The sequence below is a fragment of the Hyperolius riggenbachi genome, chromosome 6 (assembly GCF_040937935.1).
Source record: "Hyperolius riggenbachi isolate aHypRig1 chromosome 6, aHypRig1.pri, whole genome shotgun sequence".
NCBI classification, from domain to species: domain Eukaryota; kingdom Metazoa; phylum Chordata; class Amphibia; order Anura; family Hyperoliidae; genus Hyperolius; species Hyperolius riggenbachi.
Genome location: NC_090651.1, coordinates 116,858,251 through 116,884,212, shown reverse-complemented (window position 1 = coordinate 116,884,212; position 25,962 = coordinate 116,858,251). Strand labels below are relative to the sequence as shown.

Here is a 25,962-nt window from a genome sequence, read left to right as displayed (position 1 = left end):
TATAGGTAGGTAGCCAGGTTTAGGTGCCCCCAGTATACGCTAGGTGTCCCCCGGGATAGGCTAGATAGCTGCCCCTCACTATAGGCTAGATAGATGCCCCCCCCCCCCCATACAGGCTAGATAGGTGGTCTCACATTGTTGCAGGTGGCGTGCTATTTGAGACTGAGCTAAACAAATGCAGTAGCTGCTGATTTTGATTTGCTCAGTTCCAAGCTGCATACGTCTTAAAAAACAAAATGTAAATTGGCATTTCGTCTGTATTGTACAAAATGGAAATTGTAAAGCAATATTCCAATAATACTGCATCTTGCAAAGCTAAAACTAGCCTGAAGGCTCATTGGATGAATTATTGAAGATTTATAGAGTGGTTGTCAAACTATCCGGTCAGTTTTGGTTACATTCGGCAACACTCCTTTAAAGAGAGTCTGAAGCGAGAATAAATCTCGCTTCAGACCTCATAGTTAGCAGGGGCATGTGTGCCCCTGCTAACCCGCCGCTAAACGGGGGTCCCTTCACCCCCAAATCCCCTCGTGTCAGCGGGGGAGCGCTTCCTGGTTGGGGCAGGGCTAACCGCCGCAGCCCTGCCCCACGCGCGTCTGTCAGCACGTATCTCCGCCTCTCCCCCCGCCCCTCTCAGTCTTCCTTCACTAAGAGGGGCGGGGGAGAGGCGGCGATGCGCCGCTGATAGACGCGACTGGAGGCAGGGCTGCAGCAGTTAGCCCTGCCTCTAGTAGCAGCAAAATCTACGACCAAGTCTTGCGGGGGTGGGTTTGGGGGTGAAGGGACCCCTGATTAGCGGCACAATGGCGGCGGTTTAGCAGGGGCACACATGCCCCTGCTAACTATGAGCTCTGAAGCGAGATTTAATCTCGCTTCAGAGTCTCTTTAAGATGTCCACTAATGATACAATCCTGATTGTACACTCATACCACTTCTGTGTGATATGAGGACTTGTAAATTAAAACTTCTGCGCCTATGCATAAAATGAATGCACTCTTTATTAAAATTAATGATTGGCAATAACAAGTCTGCACCTGGAGATATACCAGCGGCCTCACTCCCAGTCATACACCTGACCACATTCACAAGCCCCAGGGACTTCACTCAGAGTGTTCCACTGTGGATTATCACAAGCGTGCACCCGTTTGTAAACAACTACTCTTATTGATGCGCATCAATCTAAAAAACAATACTAAAATATATTATTCCTGAAATGGACTCCTCAGAAGTGTAGTCTTTCACTACAAGCCTTGCATTTCCATATATTGGCAAATTGTAAGTAAATATAATCCTCCGTATAATCCTTGGGTCATGTCAGGTCCGCTGAAATCTGTAATAGCAAACTCACAGTTTTTAGAAGTTATTCGGCGTTGATAGTTTCTAATTCCCTCAAAGGAGAGACGGAGGGGCAGATGGAACCACACAACACTCCAGATATCTACGTTCTTGAATCCGCTTGAGTCCCGGCCGGTCACTCACTGCTGGATCAATCCCGTAACAGGCTCCACATGGACTTCCGGCTTCCGGCTTCAAGCTCTTACAAGCCTTGCTGCACACGGAGTCCGGGGGTGACGTCACCACAACCAAGAGCCAATCGCCTACGCGTTTCAGTAGGTTACGCCTACCTTCTTCAGGGCATGTTCCTATTGGTTGTGCGTCCTCTTATACTGCAACACTCCACCCACCTCTCTCCGTAATCTGTATAAAGTCTATTTCTTCAATATTTTCATCAAAATGCATAGATTTCAATATCGGAGTTGAGTCCCAACGGGACTCCACTGTTCAAAGTGTATATCCACTCGGTCTCCTTCCGTGACATTTATATACACTTTGAACAGTGGAGTCCCGTTGGGACTCAACTCCGATATTGAAATCTATGCATTTTGATGAAAATATTGAAGAAATAGACTTTATACAGATTACGGAGAGAGGTGGGTGGAGTGTTGCAGTATAAGAGGACGCACAACCAATAGGAACATGCCCTGAAGAAGGTAGGCGTAACCTACTGAAACGCGTAGGCGATTGGCTCTTGGTTGTGGTGACGTCACCCCCGGACTCCGTGTGCAGCAAGGCTTGTAAGAGCTTGAAGCCGGAAGTCCATGTGGAGCCTGTTACGGGATTGATCCAGCAGTGAGTGACCGGCCGGGACTCAAGCGGATTCAAGAACGTAGATATCTGGAGTGTTGTGTGGTTCCATCTGCCCCTCCGTCTCTCCTTTGAAGTAATTAGAAACTATCAACGCCGAATAACTTCTAAAAACTGTGAGTTTGCTATTACAGATTTCAGAGGACCTGACATGACCCAAGGATTATACGGAGGATTATATTTACTTACAATTTGCCAATATATGGAAATGCAAGGCTTGTAGTGAAAGACTACACTTCTGAGGAGTCCATTTCAGGAATAATATATTTTAGTATTGTTTTTTAGATTGATGCGCATCAATAAGAGTAGTTGTTTACAAACGGGTGCACGCTTGTGATAATCCACAGTGGAACACTCTGAGTGAAGTCCCTGGGGCTTGTGAATGTGGTCAGGTGTATGACTGGGAGTGAGGCCGCTGGTATATCTCCAGGTGCAGACTTGTTATTGCCAATCATTAATTTTAATAAAGAGTGCATTCATTTTATGCATAGGCGCAGAAGTTTTAATTTACATGTTTTTTGGTGTATAGTTTGCGGATTCTATATTAACTTGTTGCTGCCATCTTTTAATTTAAATACACTAGCGCCACAATCTTGTCCAAATTTTGTGATATGAGGACTGCCTAACATATCACTTAAAAGTATATTCACTCAGATTTTGCTTCTACTGCATACCTTTGGTAAGATTGTACATTCATGATTGTACTGTGTCAGGCATACCGCTTACTGGCCCCAGGAGTCCCCCATGCATAATAAATGTGATCAAATTGCTTTAAAACCTTTAGCTAGCACTAGGCTAGCTAGTACAAGTGTCCACCTCCCCCCCCCCCCCCCCCTTCCCGAGTATACATTACCCAGCCTGGATCCAGCGATTGCGCAGCCCACCTGTGGTGGGGAAATACTACAATAACTGGCAAAATACAAACCACCTTTTCAACAACTGGATCATTGGAAATCCTCTGTACAGGTAAAGCCTAGTACACACTTTCAAGACAAGTCACAAGTGCCCAAGTTACTTACCGAGTAGGTTAGTGCCCAAGTTGCTTACTGAAAAGGCAGAGCAGAGATTCGAACCCAGGTCTCCTGTGTCAGAGGAAGAGCCCTTAACCAGTACACTATTCAGCCACTTTCAATTATGATTAGCCAATCGTGGACCAATTTTACCACCACCATGTAGTAGGAGGGTCAACAGATATTGAATACTAGGATAGGATTGTGTAGTTAACCTCCTGAGCGTTACTCTGCTCAGGAGGTTTTGCCAGTTTGTGTCCCCCAGTATAATTATTGTGATCAAATTTCTTTAAACCCTTTAACTAGCACTAGGCTAGCTAGTACAAGTGTCCGGCACCCCCGTTTATACATTACCCAGTCTGGATCCAGTGATTGGCGCAGCCTCCCCGCACAGCTTTGGTCTTCACTATGGGGAGGATCGCGCATAACGCCGGCGTTACGTCATGCGCAAACCCGATCCTCCCCATAGAGAGACCGAAGCTGTGCAGGGGGGCAGCGCGATCGCTGGATCCAGGCTGGGTAATGTATAAACGGGGGAATCGGGGGGGGGGGGGAAATCGCAGGCAATTGGGGGGAGTTGGGCACTTGTACTAGTTAGCCTAGTGCTAGCTAAAGGTTTTAAAGCAATTTGATCACATTTATTATGCATGGGGGACTCCTGGGGCCAGTAAGCGGTATGCCAGACAGTGTCATACATACCACTAAGGAGGTTAAACACTCATACTACACAGGTGGTAAAATTGGTCAGTGATTGGCCAATCATAATTGGCTTAACAGGCTTAAAAAGGTGCCCACTTAGTGGGCACTTAAAAGGTGCATATATAGAATACAATCATGAATGTACAATCTTACCAAAGGTATGCAGTAGAAGCAAAATCTGAGTGACTATACTTTGAAGTGATAGGTTAGGCAGTCCTCATCTCACACAGAAGTGGTATGAGTGTACAATCAGGATTGTATCATTCAAACTGACCGGATAGTTTGACAACCACTCTATAAATCTTCAATAATTCATCCAATGAGCCTTCAGTTTTAGCTTTGCAAGATGCAGTATTATTGGAATATTGCTTTACAATTTCCATTTTGTACAATACAGATGAAATGCTAATTTACATTTTGTTTTTTAAACCGTATGCAGCTTGGAACTGAACAAATCAAAATCAGCAGCTACTGCATTTGTTTAGCTCAGTTTCAAGTAGCATGCCACCTGCAACAACGTGAGACACTAGAAAATGGATTATATCTGTGAAAGTAAACCTAAAGTGGGAAAAAAAAACCAAAAACAAACATGGCCTATTTACTTACCTGTGGCTTCTTATACTCCCTGGAGTCCTACTACTACTTCCCCCCCCCCCCCCCCCCCCAAGTAATCTGGGCAACTGACAAGTCGGCCGACCACCGCACTTGAGCGGCGCTAGCCGTGCACATACTCTATCGCATTCCCGTGGCTTGGAGCGTTCTGCACAATTTTTGCTTACTATGCAAGCACAGAGTGCATTGGGGGAGGAGCACAGAAGTACAGGATAATGGCGAGGGAACGGGAAGACTTTGGGGACTAGAAGAATCCCCAATAAGTAAATGGGCATATTTATAATTCTTTCACTTTAGGTTTTCTTTAAAAAGTGACACCGCTGTTGATGTAGATCCCAGACTTTTCTATAGTCACAACTTGCATGTTATACCTGTAGATAAATCAATACACTTTGTAGAAGAATACCTGATCCAGTCAGAAGGCCTGCACTCTTCTTCCGGGAATACGCACGCATATGGTTAGACAAACTAACTGCACTTGTAAATGTTGTATTGCAATTCGCACAGGTCTTGAGTTTTGCTGACATACCTAAAAGGTAAAGGAAAAAAATATAAAAAACTATAGGACTCTCCTTCAAAATACATTTGCATTTTTATCATATTGACTCAATATCACACATAATTCTAGGATATGTAGGCAAGCAATGGCAGCCTCAATTTTTCTCTTGTGAAAGGTACATCTTAAAATGAGCTTGTCAGCTAGGAAAACTAAAATCAAAATATGCATCTCATCTCAGGATATGAAATAAAGCACCACCATCTCGAACAATTTTAACATTTTAAATATACTAATACAAATAAAAAGTACACTCCTACCACAGTAAAAAGGTCCTATAAATTATTTTCTCCCATGTTGCGGTCACTTACAGTAGGTAGTTGAAATAATTCTCAAGGTTTGGAATTGCCATACTTTATAACCCAAGCAGTACATATAGGATGGGCCTGTTATACTACCACAATAAGACATCCTTCGGTCTTATGCAATACTAATCTACACACCTGAAGCCCCGGTTCTCAACATGTGGTGCACGTACCATACTGGTGGGGGTGTAAGCATATCTTCCTATGAAAGCATTGCAGAATGTTTCAGAAGAAAATGACTACACTGCTAAGTGGGTATCGTCAATAAAAGCATACATATCAGAGGTTACCTAATATAATAGTATTCACACTAGGGGTACTTTAAAAACTTGCTTTTTTTAATATCGTAAAAATGTTAAAAACACAGTTAGTTAAAGGGGTCTTAAAGGACTCCCGAGGTGAAATAGTAAAGCCATTTTTACTTACCATTTCTTCCAGCCACTAGAAGTCTTCCGGGTCCCTCACCGCAGCTCCGGTGCTCCTCAATGTTCACCTCGCAAAGCATGCCGAGCCATCGGCGGGTAGCGGCTTCTGTGCATGCCCAGCCATGCCCATGTCACGGGCACATACTGCACCTGTGTAATAATCTGCGCAGCCGCAGTACATGCCTGAAGACATGGGCCTGCACAGAAGCACCGGTCGTTGAGCTTTATGGGAGGCCAGTGGGACACCGGGGAGCACCGGAGTTGCCGTGAGGGACACAGAAGACTTCTAGGGGCTGGAAGAAGCCCCAGATAAGTAAAGATGGCTTCATCATTTCACCTCGGGAGTCCTTTAAGTGCAATGGAGCACTCTGTACATTTGTAGGCACAATGAGACAATTGTTTCTAGCTGTCATTTCTGGTGAGTGGGCCATGTTACTGAGCCTACTTATTGGCAGTGGTTGTTAAAGGGAAGGTCCAAGCAAAAAAAAAAAAATGAGTTTCACTTACCTGGGGCTTCTACCAGCCCCATGTAGCCATCCTGTGCCCTCGTAGTCACTCACTGCTGCTCCAGTCCCCCGCTGGCAGCTTTCTGACCTCGGAGGTCAGGGCCGCATTGCATACATTTTTACGCATTCCAGCTAGTGCAGTAACAAAAATGTATGCGTTGCACCACTAACGCGTAAAAATGTATATGTTAATGTTCCTGCACTAGCGGGAATGCGTAAAAATGTACGCAATGCGGCCCTGACCTCCGAGGTCAGAAAGCTGCCAGCGGGGGACTGGAGCAGCAGTGAGTGACTATGAGGGCACAGGATGGCTACATGGGGCTGGTAGAAGCCCCAGGTAAGTTAAACTCATTTTTTTTTTTTGCTTGGACCTTCCCTTTAAGAACAATACAGTATTCCTGAAATGAGTAATCATTGTATTGGAATAGTATTTTAATACTGCTCCTTAGACAGTACGTTTTTTACCTAGTTTTCTATTAAAGCGGATCCGAGATGAAAAACCAACTATTACAAGTAGCTTGTCTATATATCTTATCTAAAGTTTAGAAAGTTTACATAGCAACTCTAGCTGCAAACAGCTTCAATAGAATATGATTATTTCTTCCTGTGATACGACAGCAGCTATGTTTGTAAACATTACACAGAGGCAGGCTTATCTGCATCTTCAGCACTCAGCCTGTGAAAAAAACCTACTAACTGGGGTTCAATACAGGCAGGTGGGACAGCTGTTAGTCCTGAGTTATTAGAGCTATATACTAAACTAACTGCCAGAAAGGGAAGTGGTGACTCACTACAGCAGTGTTCTCCAACCCTGTCCTTATGGCCCCAAAACAGCACATCGTTTCAAAATCCATTCTACTGAGACAAGTACTGTATTTTTCGGACTACAAGATGCTCCGGACCATAAAATGCATAGGACAAATAAGTGTGTGTGTGTGTGTGTGTGTGTGTGTGTCCTGGTGTAGAGGCATCTTGTGAATCCCCCCCCAATTATGTCCCCCTAAATACCTCCTGTGTACCCGTGTCCCTCCTTATAATTTAAGTGCCCCCTTGGTATCCCAGTTTGTGTCCTCTGTCTCCCAGCCATGGAGCTGCACTGTATCCCTGAGCACAGCTTCAGCATACTACGGGGAGAACTAAAATATCTTGAAGTACTGTCCTTTTACTGGTGCTGATGCTCACACAAGCGGGACCATGGCTCAGTCATTGAGGCCAATAACCACTTGTGGAGTAGCAGTGACCAACAGGTGTTCGTGGGCGCAGTTTCTTAAACAAAGAAAAGATGCCCACTGACACCCCACAGGTCACTGCCACTCCGCGAGTGCAGTGATTGATCCCCAATGAAGGATAGTAGTTAAAGTTAGTTGTTCCACATAGCGCGCTGAAGCTGTGCTCTGGGACGCCGCACAGCTCTGTGGCTGGGAAACAGAGGCTGATGCAGAGGGACTGAGGACAACCGCAGCAGTACCGGTATGTACTGTAATTGTGGGGGGACAGCAGGGGCCATTCCGAATTGTATTATTCGAACCATAAGACTCACTGTCTCCCCCCACACAAACATTTTTTAGGGGAAAAAAAAGTGTGTCTTATGGTGCAAAAAAAAAAAAAAAAAAAAAAAAATATGGATACCCCACCTGTAAAATTGTGTTTATTTTTGCAAATTATGCACTGCTGGTGGTCCGTGAGGACGGGGTTGGGGAAGTCTGTACTGCAGGATCACTTCAGTGAGTTTTGGCTACCTAGCAACCAATATTTGTCTGGCCCTGTTATGCTTCCACCCAAGCAACTACTGTATGCAAGCTTGATAACTTTACTATACTAATAGGTTTGAATAGTGCTTTCTGCATATCGTCTTAAGCTATGTGATCTCTACAACAAAGCTGTGCGCAAGATTTTAATGTTCTTGAACGGAATTAAAAGTCTGGATGACAAAGTGGTAATTAAAGTGTTTTACCCACAAGACTGTAAAAAAGCGCAGTACTAAATTAGTTTACTGATGAAGGCTGGGAGAAAAAGGTGGTAAAACACACAACCAAACAGCTGTTAGACAAAACATTTTATGCAATGCCTTTCATGTTCATTACTTTGGATGCGCAGTCAATAATGAAAGTTAATGATTTGGAGTTTCTTACAAATATCTCTGTGCTAAGCAAATGATCAACAAACCGGATTTTACTCATCACGAAATAAGGCAGTGCTAATCTACCAAGCAAGCATCTTCTAAGCAATAAATCTTATGTGCTGCAAAAGCACATTCTTGATTTTGACTAGGTGTTTTCACTGCAGTAGTAATATACATTCTAATAACTGTACTTTCGAAATGGCTGATATGGTGTCACCACAACTAGTTGCCAAATTCATCCTTAAAAGGAAACCAGAGACTAAATAAAATAAGTTTTATACATACCTGGGGCTTCCTCCAACCCAATGCGCATGGATCGCTCCCACGCTGCTGTCCTCAGTCTTCTGTATGGCCAGTACCGGGTCCCGTAACTTCTGCCAATCGCTGCCAGTCTGCGAAAAAGAAGTGCGCTTTCTATGTATCTCTCCCATGGCTGCCAGTAGAGTGCACTATTCTTGCGCAGACTAGCCACGATTCGCAGAAGCATACTGGCCGCGACTGGCAGAAGTTACGGGACCCGGTACTGGCCACACAGAAGACTGAGGACAGCAGCGTGGGAGCGATCCGTGTGAATGGGGCTGGAAGAAGCCCCAGGTATGTATAAAACTTATTTTATTTAGTCTCTGGTACACTTTAAGGCTCAAATTACATGAGGATGTTGCATCTCTACACAACAGTAGAAATCTATCAGAATAGTGGAATAAGATTTCATGGTTATTAAAACCAGGGAGAAAAAAAAAAGAAAAAAAAAAAAAAAACACCTGGTAAAGGCCAGGGAAGAAAAAAAAAAAAAATCTAAAAAAAAAAAAGGTAGAGATGTAACTCAAACCTAATAACACGGGGCATGTTTTATATTAGAAACCTTGCCCACGCCTAGGAAGGAGAAAATGCGCTGGAAATCTGCTTTAACATTGTAGACTAGATTTGTGGAAATCTGCAAAAGATTTGCTGGTTTGGGAAATCCTGAACTTAGGCCCGGTTCACATTAGCGGTCGCCGTCCGGAATCGCCGTGCCGGAGCCGGACCGCATGCAGAACGGACGGAACGGACGCACGGCATAGCAATGAAAGCCTATGCGTCCGTTCACATGCGTCCGTTTCGTCCGGACCGAATCCGGACTCCGGCATAAGATCCAACATGCGCTATTTTTTGGTCCGGCTCCTCCGGCAGCCGTATCCGGAGCGGAGCCGGACTGCACCATCCGGCCAATACAAACCAATGAGAACCGGAGAGCGCACAACACACTGGCTAAAAATCCGGATGTTCTACCCCACTTCCTATGCGTATTGTAGCGGCGATTTTGGATGGGGACACATGGGCAAGCATTTTGGAGTGGAGCAGCAGTGACTTTAAACGTGCTGGAGATGTTGGCAGTATGTCGGAGGTGGAGGTGAGTGCTAAACAGCGGAGGGCCTGATTCCACAGGTCCACCTTCTGCTGACCTCCCAGACCCCAACATTTTTATTCGGTTTCTACTATCTTTTGCCAAACGGATCCGGATCGCATCCTGATGAACACCTGATGCAACCTGATCGGATCCGGATCAGAACCGTACGGTTCCGGTCCGGATCCGGTCAGGTCATCCGGTCCGTTTGGCAGGGAACCGCAAGTGTGAACCGGCCCTAATAAGACCTGGTACACACCATGCAATTTCCCATCAGATCAACAGGTCGAAACAATTTCCGATAGGTCTGATCAGATTTTCAATCTCTTTTCCGATCTCTTCTGTGCAAAATCAATCTGACCAGTCAGAATTTATTGATATGACCCTTCAATCTGATAGAAAATTGCACGGTGTAAAGGCTGGTACAAACGGTAGATTAAACTTGTCCAATGGACAGATACTGTTGTATTGGAGGACAATAGTAAAAAAAAATGTAGTCAAATGACAAAATGACAACGATGAGTGACCAGTATCGGCAGTCTCCCAATTCAACCATTGAGCAGATAAAGTGCAGCCAGTCGGGTGTGCACAACGTTGTTAAAATGACTGTTCTCAAGAAAGAGCACACGTGCATGTCATGGGAAAAGTTACTTCCGCACGCAGAATTGAAATGACAGTCGTTTGGACTATATAGTGTTAGGACAAAATGTAAAAGACTTTTCTTTTTACCAGGGTACTGTGTGTGCAAGGCCACTCGCTTGTGTGTTGCGACTTTAATCTACCACGTATACAGACCTTAAAGAGAACCTGATGCGGGTATTTTAAATCTTAAGCGGACACAGAGGCATGATCTGTGTATAATCACATGCTTCTGTGACCCTGTATTGCCTACTCTAGTCCCACCCCACCCCCCCCTGGAAAAAGCACCAAGCTAGTGACAATTTGCTTGTCGCTAGCCTTCCATTCATTCTGCGATCCCCCGGCTCTGTCCCTCTCCGTGAGCTTCCTCCAATTCGAAAGGCACGCTGCAACCTGGGAGGTACTTTCTAGGTTGCGGCTTAGCTTCAGATTGGAGGAAGCTCACGGAGGTGGGCAGCGAGGGGGACAGAGGCGGGGGAGAACAGAATGAATGACAGGCTGCAGGTAAATAGAAGGCTAGCGACAAGCAGATTGTCTCTAGTCTGGCACTTTTTTCAGGGGGGCACAGCAGACCCCAGGGGGACTAGAGGCGGCAATACAGAGGCGTGTAATTATGCACAGGCCATGCCTCTGTGTCCTCTTAAGATTTAAAAGACCCGCCTCAGCTTCTCTCTAATAACTCCGTAATCAAGGAGCTTTAAATTTTTTTTAATATGAAATGATGTTGATCATATAATAAGAAGTAGCAGCGTTTCAAGCTCTGTGGATAATAGTTTCTGAAATAAAGGTGGCTTATAGCTCACTGTGTACTTTTCACTTATAATATTTTTGATGGTAAAAATTATGGAGAAAAGCTTAATGGGGAAGGTTAACTAATACTTTTATTATGTAGTGGGTGTGGTTTTAAAAGTGGGCATGGTTAAACAGCATATTTTAAAATAAAATTTCAAAGTAAACAGTATATTCTCACTGCATCCCCATTATTACATTTTCCCCATTACCCCAACTAAGCATTACCTTGTACTCATACTGTGCTCCGTGATCTGGTTTGCTTGTATTCCTGTATTGTCATATTGCTGTATGTCACCCCTACATATTGTCTGTAACCTTAACTAATGTCCAGCTCTGCGTAATATGTTGGCGCTTAATAAATACAATAAATAAAATGTCCTCATTTGAACAGTGGTCTCCCTCATACAAATTTCCCTTGTAACGTAGAGGCGTCTCTGTACGCTCCCCTGGCAGGGCTGGCAAAGGTTGTTATGCACTGGAAATTTCCTACTATCATTATGTTCTCAGGAATGGCCAGCTTCCTCAGGTTTTAATAAGGCTGATTAGTAGTAGAAGGCCTAATGCGCTATGCAATGGTAAAGTAACCGTGCGTACAACAATTTTACTGTTGCCAACGACGGTAAAGCACAGCTTGTTTGCCTATTATCGCCACGTGTTTCCAGGTTAACACGCATGTTGCCTAGGCAATGCGTGTTAACCTGCTATCGCATGTAGTGCTAATGTGTTAACAGGTGGTGCTCCCCTTGCTTTAGAACCAGTAAAACAAAAACAAAAACAAAAAAAAAACTTTCCCACTGCATAGTCCATCAGGCCCTTAGAGTGGTGTGATCGCCTCACACCAGACTGTAATGCTAACAAGACATTACACACTGGGGAACCAGGTCTACCCGAGAAAACAATTTTAGGAAAAAAATTAAATTGAGGGATTGCTGTCCGAAATTTCGATTTCCTTTAAAGGAGTTGTCAGGCAAAAATTAAGAAAATAAGCGGTACTTACCGGGGGCTTCCTCCAGCCCCAAGCTCCCAGCACGTCACCCTCGCCGCAGCTCTCCCCGCAGCTGTTCGCCGCAGCTCCGACCCGGTCCCCGGCGATGACGTCACAGCGACCTGGAGGTCGCTCTGTACTGCACCTGCGCGATCGGCGCTGTCAATCACCGCTACGTGGGCCGGAGCAGACTGCGCAGAACTACTGCACCTGTGCAGTCCACTCCAGCCCACGTGGCGGTGATTGACAGCGCTGATCGCGCAGGCGCAGTACAGAGCGACCACCAGGTCGCTCTGAGGTAATCGCCGGGGACCAGGTCAGAGCTCCGGCGAACAGCTGCGGGGAGAGCTGTGGCGAGGGACATGCTGGGAGCTTGGGACTGGAGGAAGCCCCCGCTAAGTAGCGCTTATTTTCTTAATTTTTGCCTGACAACTCCTTTAAGTCAAGCCTTGTTACCCCTGACTCTCTCTGTGTCCCCTCTGTCTCTTTGTGCCCCTTTTGTCTCTGTTCCCCCTCTGGGTCTCTCTTTGAGCCCACTCTGTCCCCCAAGCTGCAGCAGTGCTGGACATACCATCCAGCACGAGTCCAGTGATGCCAGTCTATCCACTTCACCTCCTGTAGGCTCTAATGCATACTTCCTGTATGTTATGTGACATACAGGAACCAGGAAGTATGCCGTGCACAAGAGACGGCAGATGGCAAGAGAGGAAAGACAGCGTTGGACTCGTGTGGAAGGTATGTCCAACACTGCCGATGCTGCGGACCGCACGCGCTGGAACTTGGTGGAAGTTTGAAGCCTTCAAACTTCCCCATGTGGAAATGACATTGCAGAAATCGCCGCTTTGACGATTCTAAAATTGTGATCTTGGTGATTGTGATTTCGATTTAAATTTGATTTATCGTTCAGGTCTACCACATGACATCATGCAATACATTAAAAGCAGAAAGTGGAAGTCTCTAGCAAAGCATTCAACTTTCACTTAGTTCAGGGCTCAACAAAGGTAACGTACAAAACAAAGCAGTTTACCTTACCTGACTGCAACGCAAGATCAATATTCTTCTGTGAATTGCACATCAGTGAACAGTCTTCGTTCAGTGGATGAAGGCATTTCTGCATGAATCTCTTTCTTGCGGTCTGGCTGACCTTTTGAGAAGACTCTAAATTCTTATCTTCACTTGATTTTTTTATTCTATTAAATTCAGTTAATGAAACAAGTTTGTCTTTGTCTCCACACCCACTCGTTCCATCACTTTCACTAAGTTGCAGCCCTTCTGGTGGTATATGATCGGTTTCAACATCAGCATTTAGACTATTGCCATTAGTTTCAGGAGGTGCAGCGCTGGTCTTTAAAGAGTCATTTCTAGACCTGTGAACGGAGTAAGGCCTGTTAGCTGTTCGATGAGCTGATCGGTGAACTGTTCTGTGAATTGGACGCCTGTTGTTGAGAATTTTCAGAAGCTGTTCATACTTCTCTTCATTTTGCAGCATTTCATTTAGAACACAAATGGGCGATTTGTGCGCATCCCATTTATTTTTGCCAAGTCTTTTCAGGTGACCTCGAACATGGTTTGATAATCCAATTTTTGTATCAAACCATCCTCCACACAGAGCACATGTGTGCTCAGAAGGACTGTCGGATTTTTCTATTACTGAAGACAGAGAAAATCATCAGACTTTAAATATAAAATAAACACTTTATATACACTATAGGGTGCTAATAAAAGTGACATGATCATTGAGAATTCCCAATTTCTTTTAATTTGACTCTAAGGTGAATAATAATAAATTGAATTGTATGTGTAGTACAGATAATTAATAGAAGAGCATTAGTAGCAAGGAAAAGTCATTTTTATTTTCAGTTATACAGCTTTATTTTTTAGAACATTGCATCATTCTCTAATATTTGCAGTTTACAAACTGCACTCTAATCTAAACTAAGAAACAGAGCAGAGCTAATGACCCTTTCCTGCAGTAAAACCTTAACCACTTGAGGACGGCAGTGTTAACCCCCCCCCCCCCCCCAAAGACCAGGCTATTTTTCACTAAATAGGCCACTGCAGCTTTAAGGGCTCACTGCAGGGCCGTACATGTCAGCACACAAGTGATTCCCCCCCCCTTTTTTCCCCCATCAACAGAGCTTTCTGTCGGTGAGGTCTGACCGCACCACCATTTTTTTTGTAAATATTTGTTGCATTATTTTTATAATAAAAAAAGTGTATTTTTTTTTTAATTTATGTAGCCCTCCCTCCCCCAGTGTGATCGGCTGTCATAGGCTTCAGCCTATGACAGCGGATTGCTATGGTGCCTCCCAGGGGGACAGCCGGGTCACACAGTTGTCCCAAGTACAGCGCTGCCTTAGATCGCAGCGCTGTACTATGTTAAAAGACGGTGGTTTCGCCGTCTAACAGTCTCCGAGCGGCGATCGCCGCTGGGAGACTGAAGGCGGAGCTCCGCCATCCAAGTAGGAATGCGCGCGCATCGGCACGCGGAATCACCTGCAAACAACGCCCCAAGGACTTTACACCGACCGGCGTTAGGCGGTCCTGGGGCTGGCGCCGCGTTCATGCCCATTGGCGTAACGCAGTTGCCTAGTGGTAACACAAGAAATAATGACAGTCAGGTTGAGATAAGCGCTCCAGAAAACAGCACTGCAGCCACCCAAGCTTGGTCAAAGAACTCAGAGAAGCTTTTTCGCATAGATGATAACTGCAGTTTCTAAACTCTTCCTGTACTGGAAACAATATGAGACTCTTATCTGTGATACATGTTTTATTTCTAAGCTGTACTACACATACAAATCATTACCTTATAAAGTGTATTTTCACTTCAGATTCCTTTTAAGGAGGATTTAAGTAACATGCACCCAGATCAGCAGTTTCACTTTGCCAGTTCTTGCCTCAATCACTTAACTTGATTCTTTAAAATACAATACTTCCCTCTAAACCTACGTGGGCATTTGAACTGAAAAGCAACAAATTAAAAATTCATCTTTATTGGTCAAATGTCTGAATAGCTTCAGACTGCAATGGACCTTCCTGGTGACTGATCGCTACACTTTCCTTTTTTTTATGACTGACAGAGAACGGATACTCAATACAAATCTGGTGATGGCATTTCTGTATGCAATCAGAAAAGCAAAGCAATTGGTTTTACAAAAAATACCATATGACCATAACCTCTGAACCATCTAAGGGCTATAGGCCTCGATTCATCATTCTCTTTGAGATAACTTTTTCCAGTTTGTTAAATTACCGAATTCGAAGTTTAGCGATTTCTAGTTGTATTCATCAAGGTTTTTCCTCATTCGGTGTGAATTCGATAACAATTCGGTAACGTGTCGATATTTCCATTTTACATCGGTAATTTAACACAAGACCATAAGATTCCCATGGAATTGTGGGTAAAAGGCAGTCCTTTGAACACTACGTAGCAACATTCTGAATAGGGCTTAACACCTGGACCAGGATTCTGTAAGTGGCTTGGGACAATGCCACAATTTGATCGGAGCCTTTTCTAAAAAAAAATATAGTGCAGCTAGCAAATTAGTTAACCCTGGCACTGCCTGTGTTCTCTTACAAGATGATTCAAGAGAAATGCAGATGTCCTGTTATAGCAAATAAATCTATTCTCTTGCAAATTGATATAGTTCTAGACCTTATTCTTCCCTTCTGCACCTTTGAATCACTCTCAGCTGATACATAACCACTTCAAATGGCTCCATCTTCTCTGTCAGCAATGATCTGACAGGAATAACGACAGAACAGTGAAGGAGATAACTAATCCTAAATTTAACGATAAACCACACCCACTTTCATTTTCATGAATTGCACTTTCTTCCGTTTTAACGCATCACTAACGAATTATTACTGAATGCTCGCTAACAGCTGTAGATAAATTTGATGAATCCTGAAATCAACTTAACGAATTCGGTATTTTAACAAACTGTCGTTAACCAATTAGTCTTGATGAATCGAGGCCTAGTCTACAAAAAACAAAAAAACAAATAACTTTTTTTAGCCAATGAAAGTTCACCACCTAAGTGGTGAACCTCCAGGAGCGATTTGACAAAACTGTCACTTGCAACATTTTTTGGAGCAATTTAAAGTGAACCCAAGGTGAGTGCGATATGGGGGCTGCTATATTTGTTTCCTTTTAAACAATACCAATTGCCAATTGCAAAGGGAAAGCAGGATTCAAAATCACTTTCCTCTAAATCCTTCAGAAAATGCTACATTTTACATTGCAAAATCACTCTCAACTTTTAAAAGTAATTAGCAAATGCAAGAGCGGACTGCGCAGGCACAGAACTACTGCACCTACGCAGTCCGCTCCGGTCTACATGGTGGTGAGGCTGACCTCCAGGTCATCGCCGGGGACCGGGAGGGAGCTGCGGCAAACGGCTGACTGCAGAGCTGCGGCGAGGGACATGCTGGGAGCTTGGGGCTGGACAAAGCCCCCGGTAAGTAGCCCTTATTTTGCTATTAAACGCATGATAACTCCTTTAAGAAAAAAAAAGTAGGTTTAATTTATCATCTGAATGATACAGTCTTTCAAACTGTCTTAAAATCCCATGGCTAAAATCTATCAGCTGTTCACCATTTAATCTATCTTCTGTACTCAGAATGGGTTCTCTATCAGGCAAGAGTTTTATGGCTATAATTCCTTATCAGTAAGAGTTACTTTAAACCGGTCCCTTGCATACCTGAATGGTTAACTATCAGGCAGGAAAAGATGAAAAAGGAACACAGCCTAGTTATTTGTATGCTTGGCACTGAACATACATGTCTATCTCATGTCACCTTGGTTACACTTTATGTGTAAACATTTATAGAAGAAAAATGTTTGTATTTAAGTAAACTGGCAATATCCAATCATCAAACGGAACCTAAACTGAGAGGAATATGGATGTTTCCTTTTAACCACCCTGGCGGTATGGACGAGCTGAGTTCGTCCAGGAAAAACATGCAAAAAGTGGTAATGACGAGCTGAGCTCGTCCATGCTGCCAGGGAGATTTCCTGTTTCTCTGCACCGCCCGCTGCACTTTTTACCGATCAGAGGGATTCCCCAGGATGGCTGGATGCCCGTCTGCACGCTGTGGGTAGCAATTTGTGCTACCCCCAGCGTGCAGAACTAGCATCCAGCCACCCTGGGGAATCCCTGTGTAGCCAGCGGGGCAGAGAATGTGCTGGCTGCGTGCGGGATTCCCCTTTCTCTGCGGGCGGGTGGCCCTTCTGTGTGTGTGGGGGGGGGGGGATATGTCCCCCTTCTGTTCAGGCTGGTCAAGGACTCCTGTGTGTGTAGGGGGAGATTCCCCTTCTATGCGGGCTGGTGGTGGCCTGCGGGGATCCTCCTCTGTGCGGGGGGGGGGGGGGGTCCCCTTCTATGGGGGCTGTGGGTGGCCTCTCTCCCTCCTCTTCCCCCCATCCCTCCCTCCCAGTAGAAGCCCAGATCTACTCACCTCAGGCTGTCTCCTGCGCTGGCCGCGATGGACACCCTCCTCCATCAGCGAAGTTCCGGTCTCGGTTGTTACAGTTACGAGGCTCGGTGACCAAGCCCCGTAACTGTAATTACAGAAAACATGAGACTTTGCGATGGAGAAGGAAGTGTGCCACTTCCACCGCCCTCAGGTGAGTAGATCAGGCCTTCTGACTGGGGGTGGGGGGGGGGGGGCGAAGAGGCCACCCACAGCCCCCATAGAAGTGGACACCCCCCCACCCCCAATAGACACACACAGGAGTCCCCGACCAGCCTGAACAGAAGGGGGACATCCCCCCCCCCCCCCACACACACACACACACACAGAAGGGACACCCGGCTACAGGGGGGAGTAAGGGGATCGGGGGCAATGGGGGGGGGAGCAGAGGCACCCGCAAACCTGGCTCCCTATATATCTGGCTCCCTAGACTTGGCTGCACATCTGTCTCCTATACACCTGGTAAATATCTGGCTCACTATATACCTGCAAACATCTGGCTCACTATATACCTGGAAAACATTGGCTCACTATACACCTGTCAAAACATCTGGCTCACTATATACCTGGCAAAACATCTGGCTACCTATTCCTGGGTAATACATCTGGCTAACTATACCTGGCTGCACATCCGGCTAATACATCTGGCTATAGATCTGGGTCTTCTACTCACCATTGGCGTGCTGATCCCTCGTTGCGTACCTCTGATAGCTTCCCCAGTGCCTTCTTCCATGTCCCTTGGCGGATTTTGCTTCTCCCTCGGCGATTACATGTCTCCCGTCAATCGGCGTTGATGGCACCAGGGTCACACAGCATCATCAACATCTCGCAGCAAACTTTTTTTTTTTTTTAATTGAATTCAATATAAAAAAAAAAAACATTGATTGCAAAAAAAAAAAAAAATTGGTTGAAAATTATTGGAAATTAATTGAACCACTTTTTGCACAGAAATCCTGGGGAAATAGAACGCCAGGGTGGCTACACAATACCAGTTGCTTGTCAGTCCTGCTGATCTCTGGCTGCAGTAGTGGCTGAATCACACACCTGACAAGCATGCAGCTAACCCAGTCTGACTTCAGTCAGAGCACCTGATCTGCATGCTTGTTCAGGGGCTGTGGCTAATAGTATTAGACACACAGGATCAGCAGGAGAGTCAGACAACTAGTATTTCAAAAGGAAAAATCCATATCCTTGTCAGTTTAGGTTCCCTTTAAACATACATACATACATACATACATACATACATACAGATATAATGGAAATGATTGAAATGGCCACCATCAGTAGAAACCAAAGCAGTTGCATATCACAGTCAAATTTCAGGATTAATTATGAAAACTAAAAAATGTGGCAGAACATACACAGCAAAACAAATCAATTTGCAAACATCTATGTATTAAAAAAAAAAAAAAAAAAACCTATATGAAGAACCCACCTTTTCTTACGCGTTTTGTTGGCGTTCCTGTCCTCTTGAAGTGTTGCATTTTATCGCTTGAAGCAATTTGTTCTGGTGACACTACATGGCGTGCTTCGTAAGTTAATCCAGCTCTGTGCAAATGACCACGAACATGATTTGATAACCCAACCCCCGTTTCAAATGTTGCAGGACAGTACGGACAAGATTTCTTCTCAAGAGCTAAATCACTCCAGTGGAACAGAGAACTGTGTCCTGGAAATGCAGAGTCAGAGTTCTCCATATCAGACATGTCATGGATGTAGCCATCTTCCTCACCATCTTCATAATACTCAAAGTAATACCCATCATTATTGTACTGCAAGCCCTGATCGTCACTAAGCTGGTGGTCCTTTGTTTTATCTTTGAAAATAGGATATACTGCTTTTTTTGTTGGACTGTGATATGTCTCATCTGGTGACTCTGTGCTATAATTGCAAAGCTCACTATTGTCCCATGAATCATAATCATCCTTTTTATCAGAAGAGTCAAATTTTTTAAGTACAACATATGTCATTTTCTGAAGAAAATCTGGATAACTATCTATATCTTCTTCTGTAACCGGCTGTTCAAGATCTGCTCTCCTCACCCTTTTGACAGCTACCCTGTCTTTAAAACCAACTAGTCTACCAGGGTGACGATTATGTGGGTCCATAATAAAGCATTCTTCCTGATGATCAGGTGAAGAGGATAGGTGATGTGAAGAATTACCCTCTTTCTTTAAATTCAGCGGGAACAAATGTGACTTTTTCAAGGTTTTGTAGCCATCCCACTTTTGATTGTATCTGTAGGCATGATTTACCCTAGCATGCTTCTGTTTCATTTGAAAGTACCTATGTTTTTGGTCATTGCTAGTGAAAAGCAGAGCTTTATTTGGGGAAATTGAAGGACCGCTAATGGACTGAGCAGCGCTTTTTCGAGCTTTTTGTATCTTGTGTTTTCTATATAACTTTGTAAAACTGTTACTTTGACCAATGGAGCTATACGGTCTCTTCATATCCTGCTTTAAGACAGAATTCTTTGGAAAGGAAGTTGGCTGTTTCGCAAACTCTTTTGTTTCAGGTTCAAGTTCATTATCTGAAAAGCGTTCTTGTTTAATAACAATGGGACCATTAAACTGGTCCAAGGAAGCTGAAGGATGTACATATTCAATGTGCTTCTTTAAAATATAACGGGTAGGTGCAGTAAAAGGACACATCTTACAAATAAAAGAAGAAGGCTTTTTGGACGAAAGGAAGTATGAATTTTTTAAGGTCTTTTTCTGATACTTTCTTTGGGGAAGATCAGACGTTAGAACGGAACACTTCACTACGGCCCCATGAGCAATACTTCTGTGAACTTCCAATTCATTTTCTGTAACAGCCATAAAGTTGCACTCCTCACAGCAGTAATACCGCTTGTCTTTCTCATGGGTTTTGGCATGTTGCACAAAAGTCTTTGGGCAGTTGGTTCCAAACACGCACTGCGGACACTGCAGACGGGCACTTCTGCCTTCATCCTGTAGCTCTTTCAGCTCCCGGATTTCTTCCATCAGTTTCTGCCGCCGTTCCTGGTGAATAATCATATGTTTAAGAAGTGAATTACGGTCCCTAAAAGTTCTCCCACACTCCTTACAAGCATATGGCCTTGGAACATTAAGGTGCCGAAAGTGATTATTACCATCCAAGTGATACATCATATGTCTATGGAGATGTTTCTTCTCCCTAAAGTTTACATTGCACTTCGTACAAGGATAAAATGATGGCTCTTGATCACTAGTGCATGTAGGTGGGGATTGTGACTCACAACTTTGAACATCACTGGAAAAGAATGAGTCAAGGTGAACAGGTGAGATTTCTCCCGAATAATCACAAACTGGGCTATACACATAATGATTAAATGCCTCTATCGCTTCTTTTGGAAGATGGTCTTCCGTGTCATCAAGAGAAGATTCAGACTTGATCTTCATTAATTCATACTTGTGAGGAAGTATCACTTGTTCTTCATCACTCTGTTCCATCATATCTAAATTTACTAACTTTGATTTCTTGGAAATGTTTAGATCATTATATGCATCTTCTGAATAGCAACGGGTGATCTTACTGCCATCCATTTTTCTTTTACGCTTTTTTTGCACCCTTACAACATAGTTCTTTTCAGAATCCTCCGTTCTTTCATTTACAGAGTTTCTCTCAGTAATCAAATTAGCTTCGTTTGCTGTTATAGTATCATCAGCACCAGAACAACCTTGCATTTGATTATGCACCTCACTCCCAAGTAGCTTTTTCCTATTACACTCATCTATTGGCCCAATTAAAGTGTTCTCCAATCTGACACTATTCCCATTAGAGGTTTCACAACCTGAAGAAGAGGTAGAAGGTTTAAGACTGGAATGGATATCTTTCTTGGCATGTGCTGCATCAGGTAGCAAGAATAAAACTTGCTGACTTGACATCTGTACAGAGTTCGTTGTAGGCTGAAATTCATAAACTGCCTTCAAAGGGGAACACATATTGGTTTGTGGTTCCACAGATAAGTCTGTGGATAAGGGAACATTGTCTGTAGTTAAAATGGCATTTTTGTTTGAGTATGAAACTGGTCCATTAATAATTCCTTTAGGCAAGACAGTATTTTCACTAGAGACAGTAGTAGCACCTTCATGTTTTAGCAGAGAACCCTGGACTTTGCTTAAGGCTTTTTCAGACCTGTCCCTTGATAGTTCTTCAGGCACAGTCAATGAACTATTTTTCTGAACCGATGTTTCACAGGCTTGTACTTTATATACTACATTTTCCTCTACTGAGTTGAAATTGGTGTCCTCTTTGAGGCGTTCATTAGCATCAGTACTTTCAGCACTTATTTGGGACTCCTCCATATTGTTTTTCTTCCCATTAAATTCTAAAAATAGAAAGAAAAAGGCTAAAGTATACTTTCACTGCTTAAACATACAAACATTCTAGAAAACACACCATCTATTGGGATAGTCAATGAGATACAAATAATTGCAAATTATGCAAATTCTGTGCGCTAATTTATGCAGCCTGAAAATGAGCTAAATTAATCCCACCAAGGTGGAATATGGTCATTCACGCTGCATACATTTTCATGCTAAATTTGCATAATCCCGCATCAACTCAAAACCATTTGCATCTCACTGAAGATCCCCATATACCAGTAACCGAATATACATTTTCAAGGCCAAATCACACCTCGGCATTTAAAACCCATCTCTCGGGAAAACTTAGACAACTGAAGTGAGAAGTATATAACTTAAAAAAAAAAAAGTGAGAAGTATATGGAGGCTGATATATTTATGTCCTTTTATGCTGGGTAAACACTGAGATTTTATGGTCGATTTACTGTCAGCTCAATTATTTCCAAAATGTCAGATTTGCTTTCCGATCGATTTCCAATCAATTTCCGTTAACTTTAATAGGAAATCGATCGGAAATCAAATCGGACATGTTGGAAATAATCGATCTGACAGTAAATAGACCATAAAATCTCATAGTGTGTACCCAGCATTAAACAATACCAGTTGCCTGGCAGCCCTGCTGATCTATTTGGCTGCAGTACTGTCTGAACAACACCATAAACAAGCATGCAGCTAACCTTGTCAGATCTGACAATGTCAAAAACATCTGATCTTCTGCATGCAGAGGATCAGCAGGACAGCCAGGCAACTGGCATTGCTTAAAAAGAAATATGGCAGCCTCCTCAGTAGTCCTTTAAAAAGCAACCTGCAGGTGGGAAACCTTAGCTAAATCCTTAGACAGTTTCCCTCTGGCCTTCAGTCCCCGTCTATTTGATCAGGAAACCTTTTCACTTGGCACCAGTGTCACTTTTGGATGAATGAGTTTTCACGTCTGGCTACTGTAGTTTTCAGACATGTCACTGGTAACTTGTTAGCTGTGTTAACTGAGGTGGCTCCAATTACTAAACTGTGCTTCAAGTGCAAAGTGGGGATTTCGGCAGCCATTTTAGAGGTGGCACTGAAGTAATTGTTGTATGCAATTTCACATTTAAAGGATTTCTGTGGTTTACAAAATAAATGTAGCTTTTATCTAGGGGCTTCTTCCAGTCCCTAGAAGCCATTTGTGTCCCTCGCAGCTGCTCCAATCTTCTCTTGGCTCCCGCTGAAGGATCGTCTTCTGCACATGCGAGCCCAGTACACTCCCGGTGATGTTATCTGGGGGACTGCAATCCTTCAGCGGCTGCCAGTGGGACACTGGAGAAGACCAGAGCTACGGTGAGGGACATAATTTACTTCTACGGCCTGGAAGAAGATCCAAGTAAGTTGCAGTTTGTTCACCTCAGAAATCCTTTACAAAACTATAAACACTAGGAGTGACTGAAGACTCACCAGGACCACTTAGAGACGAGTCATCCTGCCGTTACCCGGAGCTTCCTCCAGCCCATAAGCACATGGATGTATCCCTCGCTATCCTCCCGCAGTCCTCTGTTCAGGCGCAGTCAACCTCCAGTACGCGGCTCAGTCGGGCTTAGTCTGACTGAGTGACGTCAGCCGGAGCTTTCTGCACGTGCGCAGAAGGTCCACGCATGTGCAGAAGGCCCGCTGCTGACATCAATGAGCTGCTTATTGGAGCAGATTGCGACTTAACAGAGGCGCTAAGGATGGCGAGGGACAAATACATGCTTTTGGGGCTGGAGGAAGCCCTGGGTAAGTAAAAAAAAAATAAATAAAAAAAATGGCAGGATGACTCGTCTCAAAGTCTCTTTAACCCATAGGTATTTTTAACCACAGAAGTGATCATGGCATTTAACACAATACTAAATGCCCAAAATAAAAAGTATAACAATTTTTTAAACTTGAAAAGATATTGGCATTCCATTACTCAGCATGCTTAACCAATGTAATGTAAGAATGGTTCTTGATCACCATCAAACCTGTTTAGACATAAGAGAAGATACGTTTTCATATCAATTATACCACACAAAAGGGGACAGTGAAAAGTGCTCATGGTACTCAAGGCAAAGCAGAACATTATCTGGTGGGCCGGGGGTGAGGTGTACCCAAAAAGTATCAGAACACTCTATTCCAGAATTCAGTATTGATTATTTCAGGTGTTGGGCAGGCCAAATTATTTTTAGACTTTTAAGGTCAGCTTAGGGATGTCAATAATTTAGGAGATAAGGGAGGAGATCTTCGTCATTCAGAGAGCTACAGCCCCTGTCCAGGCTCCATTTTTTTCTTCTTTAACAGCTACTTTAGCTGTGCTTCCCAACTGTCACTGTAGCACTAATATCTTCCCTGGGTTCTAGTAAAAAAGTGCTACATTCTGGGTGAGATGGTTTGGTCTGCAGCTCAACACACTTTCCTCTGGATTCCATGGAGGTAAAGTTTACAACCAGAAAGGGGAATTGCCATGGTTCTGGTTGGAAGGCTCTGGGTGAATGCCCTAGGGCAATGGTTCTCAACCTGGGGTCTGTGGACCCCTGGCGTACATCAGCACCTGTCAGTGAGGAGCACCTGTCTCCCAGGAGCTGCAGACAAATGGCGGAACTTGCTCCCCCAGGATAGAAGTGGCAGGCAGCGTCAGCAGCAAGTTGCGTCATAACTTACATAGCCCTGTTCCAGCGCAGATTCTTCTCCGCCTTGCACAGAAGGCCCAGACTGGACGCGACAACCGGGGCTGATCGCGGCTGAACAGCACACTGCGGAAGGACGGCGTGGTACTCACACATGCTTATGCTGCTGGAGGGAGCCGTAGACAAGTATCAATTTTTGGACTTTGTTTAGCTCAGGTACACTTTTAGATCGCTGCGGGTGGCAAGAATTAAAAAAGCCTGCACATAACTCAAGTCACAATGTCAGGCATATTATTGCAATGATTGTAAAAAAAACAATTTTAGAACCCCAAAATGGGGCTAAAACAGCACCATCTAATCTATAGCTGGGTCACAAACTAAAAGATTTAAGATGTTTACAGCCAAATTTTTTTTACAGAAAAAAGGACACAACAGGGAGATGGGGAAAAAAAAAACAAAAAAAAAACACCACACATTGGAAAGTCTGTTAAGAGGAAACTATCAAGTCTATATTGCAGCTGCTTATGAACCAGAGGTAGACAAATGTATGCTCACTCCATTTGAGATTATATATTAGCGTTTCTCAACAGGAAGCAATGTTGCTAACGAAGTGGTAAATTCAGTGTTAATGAATGGCTTCACTGTTACCACCTCAGAGGTAAAACCTTACATGCTCCATCCATCTGTTCTAGTGTGAGAGGTTTCAAGAAAGAACAGACGCTTCCCATTTAAAACAAGTTTACTGGTGCCCCTGAACAGCAGGGTGACAAACTATGGCAAGATTGAGCTTTCTTTGAAAACCGGCTTCTGTCAGGCCTTTACATCTATGGAATACACTAGATTTTTTTTTTTTAAATAGCTAAAAAGTATAGCCAGTATGATCATTTAAGGATAAATCATGCACACACTTGTGCAAAAAAAATAAAAATATAAAGATTAGTAGATAATACTAAATGTTTTGTGATTTATTAACCAACTACAGTTATATATTATACACACTGTAATTTAATCTGGGGGGAGGGGGGTTTCAGGGGTGGTCCCCCTCACAGTTTAGTTATTGCACCACACTTGTAGCCTGAATCAATATCTGTATTATTGGTGTCAAAGCCAATATGAGAAAACACTCTTCCTGTGTTAAAGCGGAATATAACCCTGCATTTCAACTTTGCTCTAAAACATTATTTACAGCATATTATATGCAAAAAGCATTTTTTTTTACTAGACCAGCATTGGAAGGGTTAAACAGAGGTTTTAAGTTCCATGCAGACGTTCAGATAGTTACATTCTATTTAGTTATATGTATATATTTAGAAATGTTACACACT

At 43.7% G+C, this 25,962-nt stretch overlaps 1 protein-coding gene across 3 annotated transcripts in view; it reads right to left on the bottom strand.

Annotated features, from left to right (window-relative positions):
- ZNF644 (zinc finger protein 644) overlaps positions 1-25,962 on the bottom strand; it is a 136,510-nt gene that overhangs the window by 4,614 nt on the left and 105,934 nt on the right. For all 3 annotated transcript variants that reach the window (XM_068239824.1, XM_068239825.1, XM_068239826.1), the window contains 3 exons: positions 19,091-21,985; positions 13,213-13,830; positions 4,873-4,995 (listed from right to left, as the gene is read on the bottom strand). In XM_068239824.1, coding sequence (XP_068095925.1) covers positions 4,873-4,995; positions 13,213-13,830; positions 19,091-21,962 — 3,613 coding nt within the window. In that variant the 5' untranslated portion in view covers positions 21,963-21,985. The remainder of the gene's footprint in view (positions 1-4,872; positions 4,996-13,212; positions 13,831-19,090; positions 21,986-25,962) is intronic.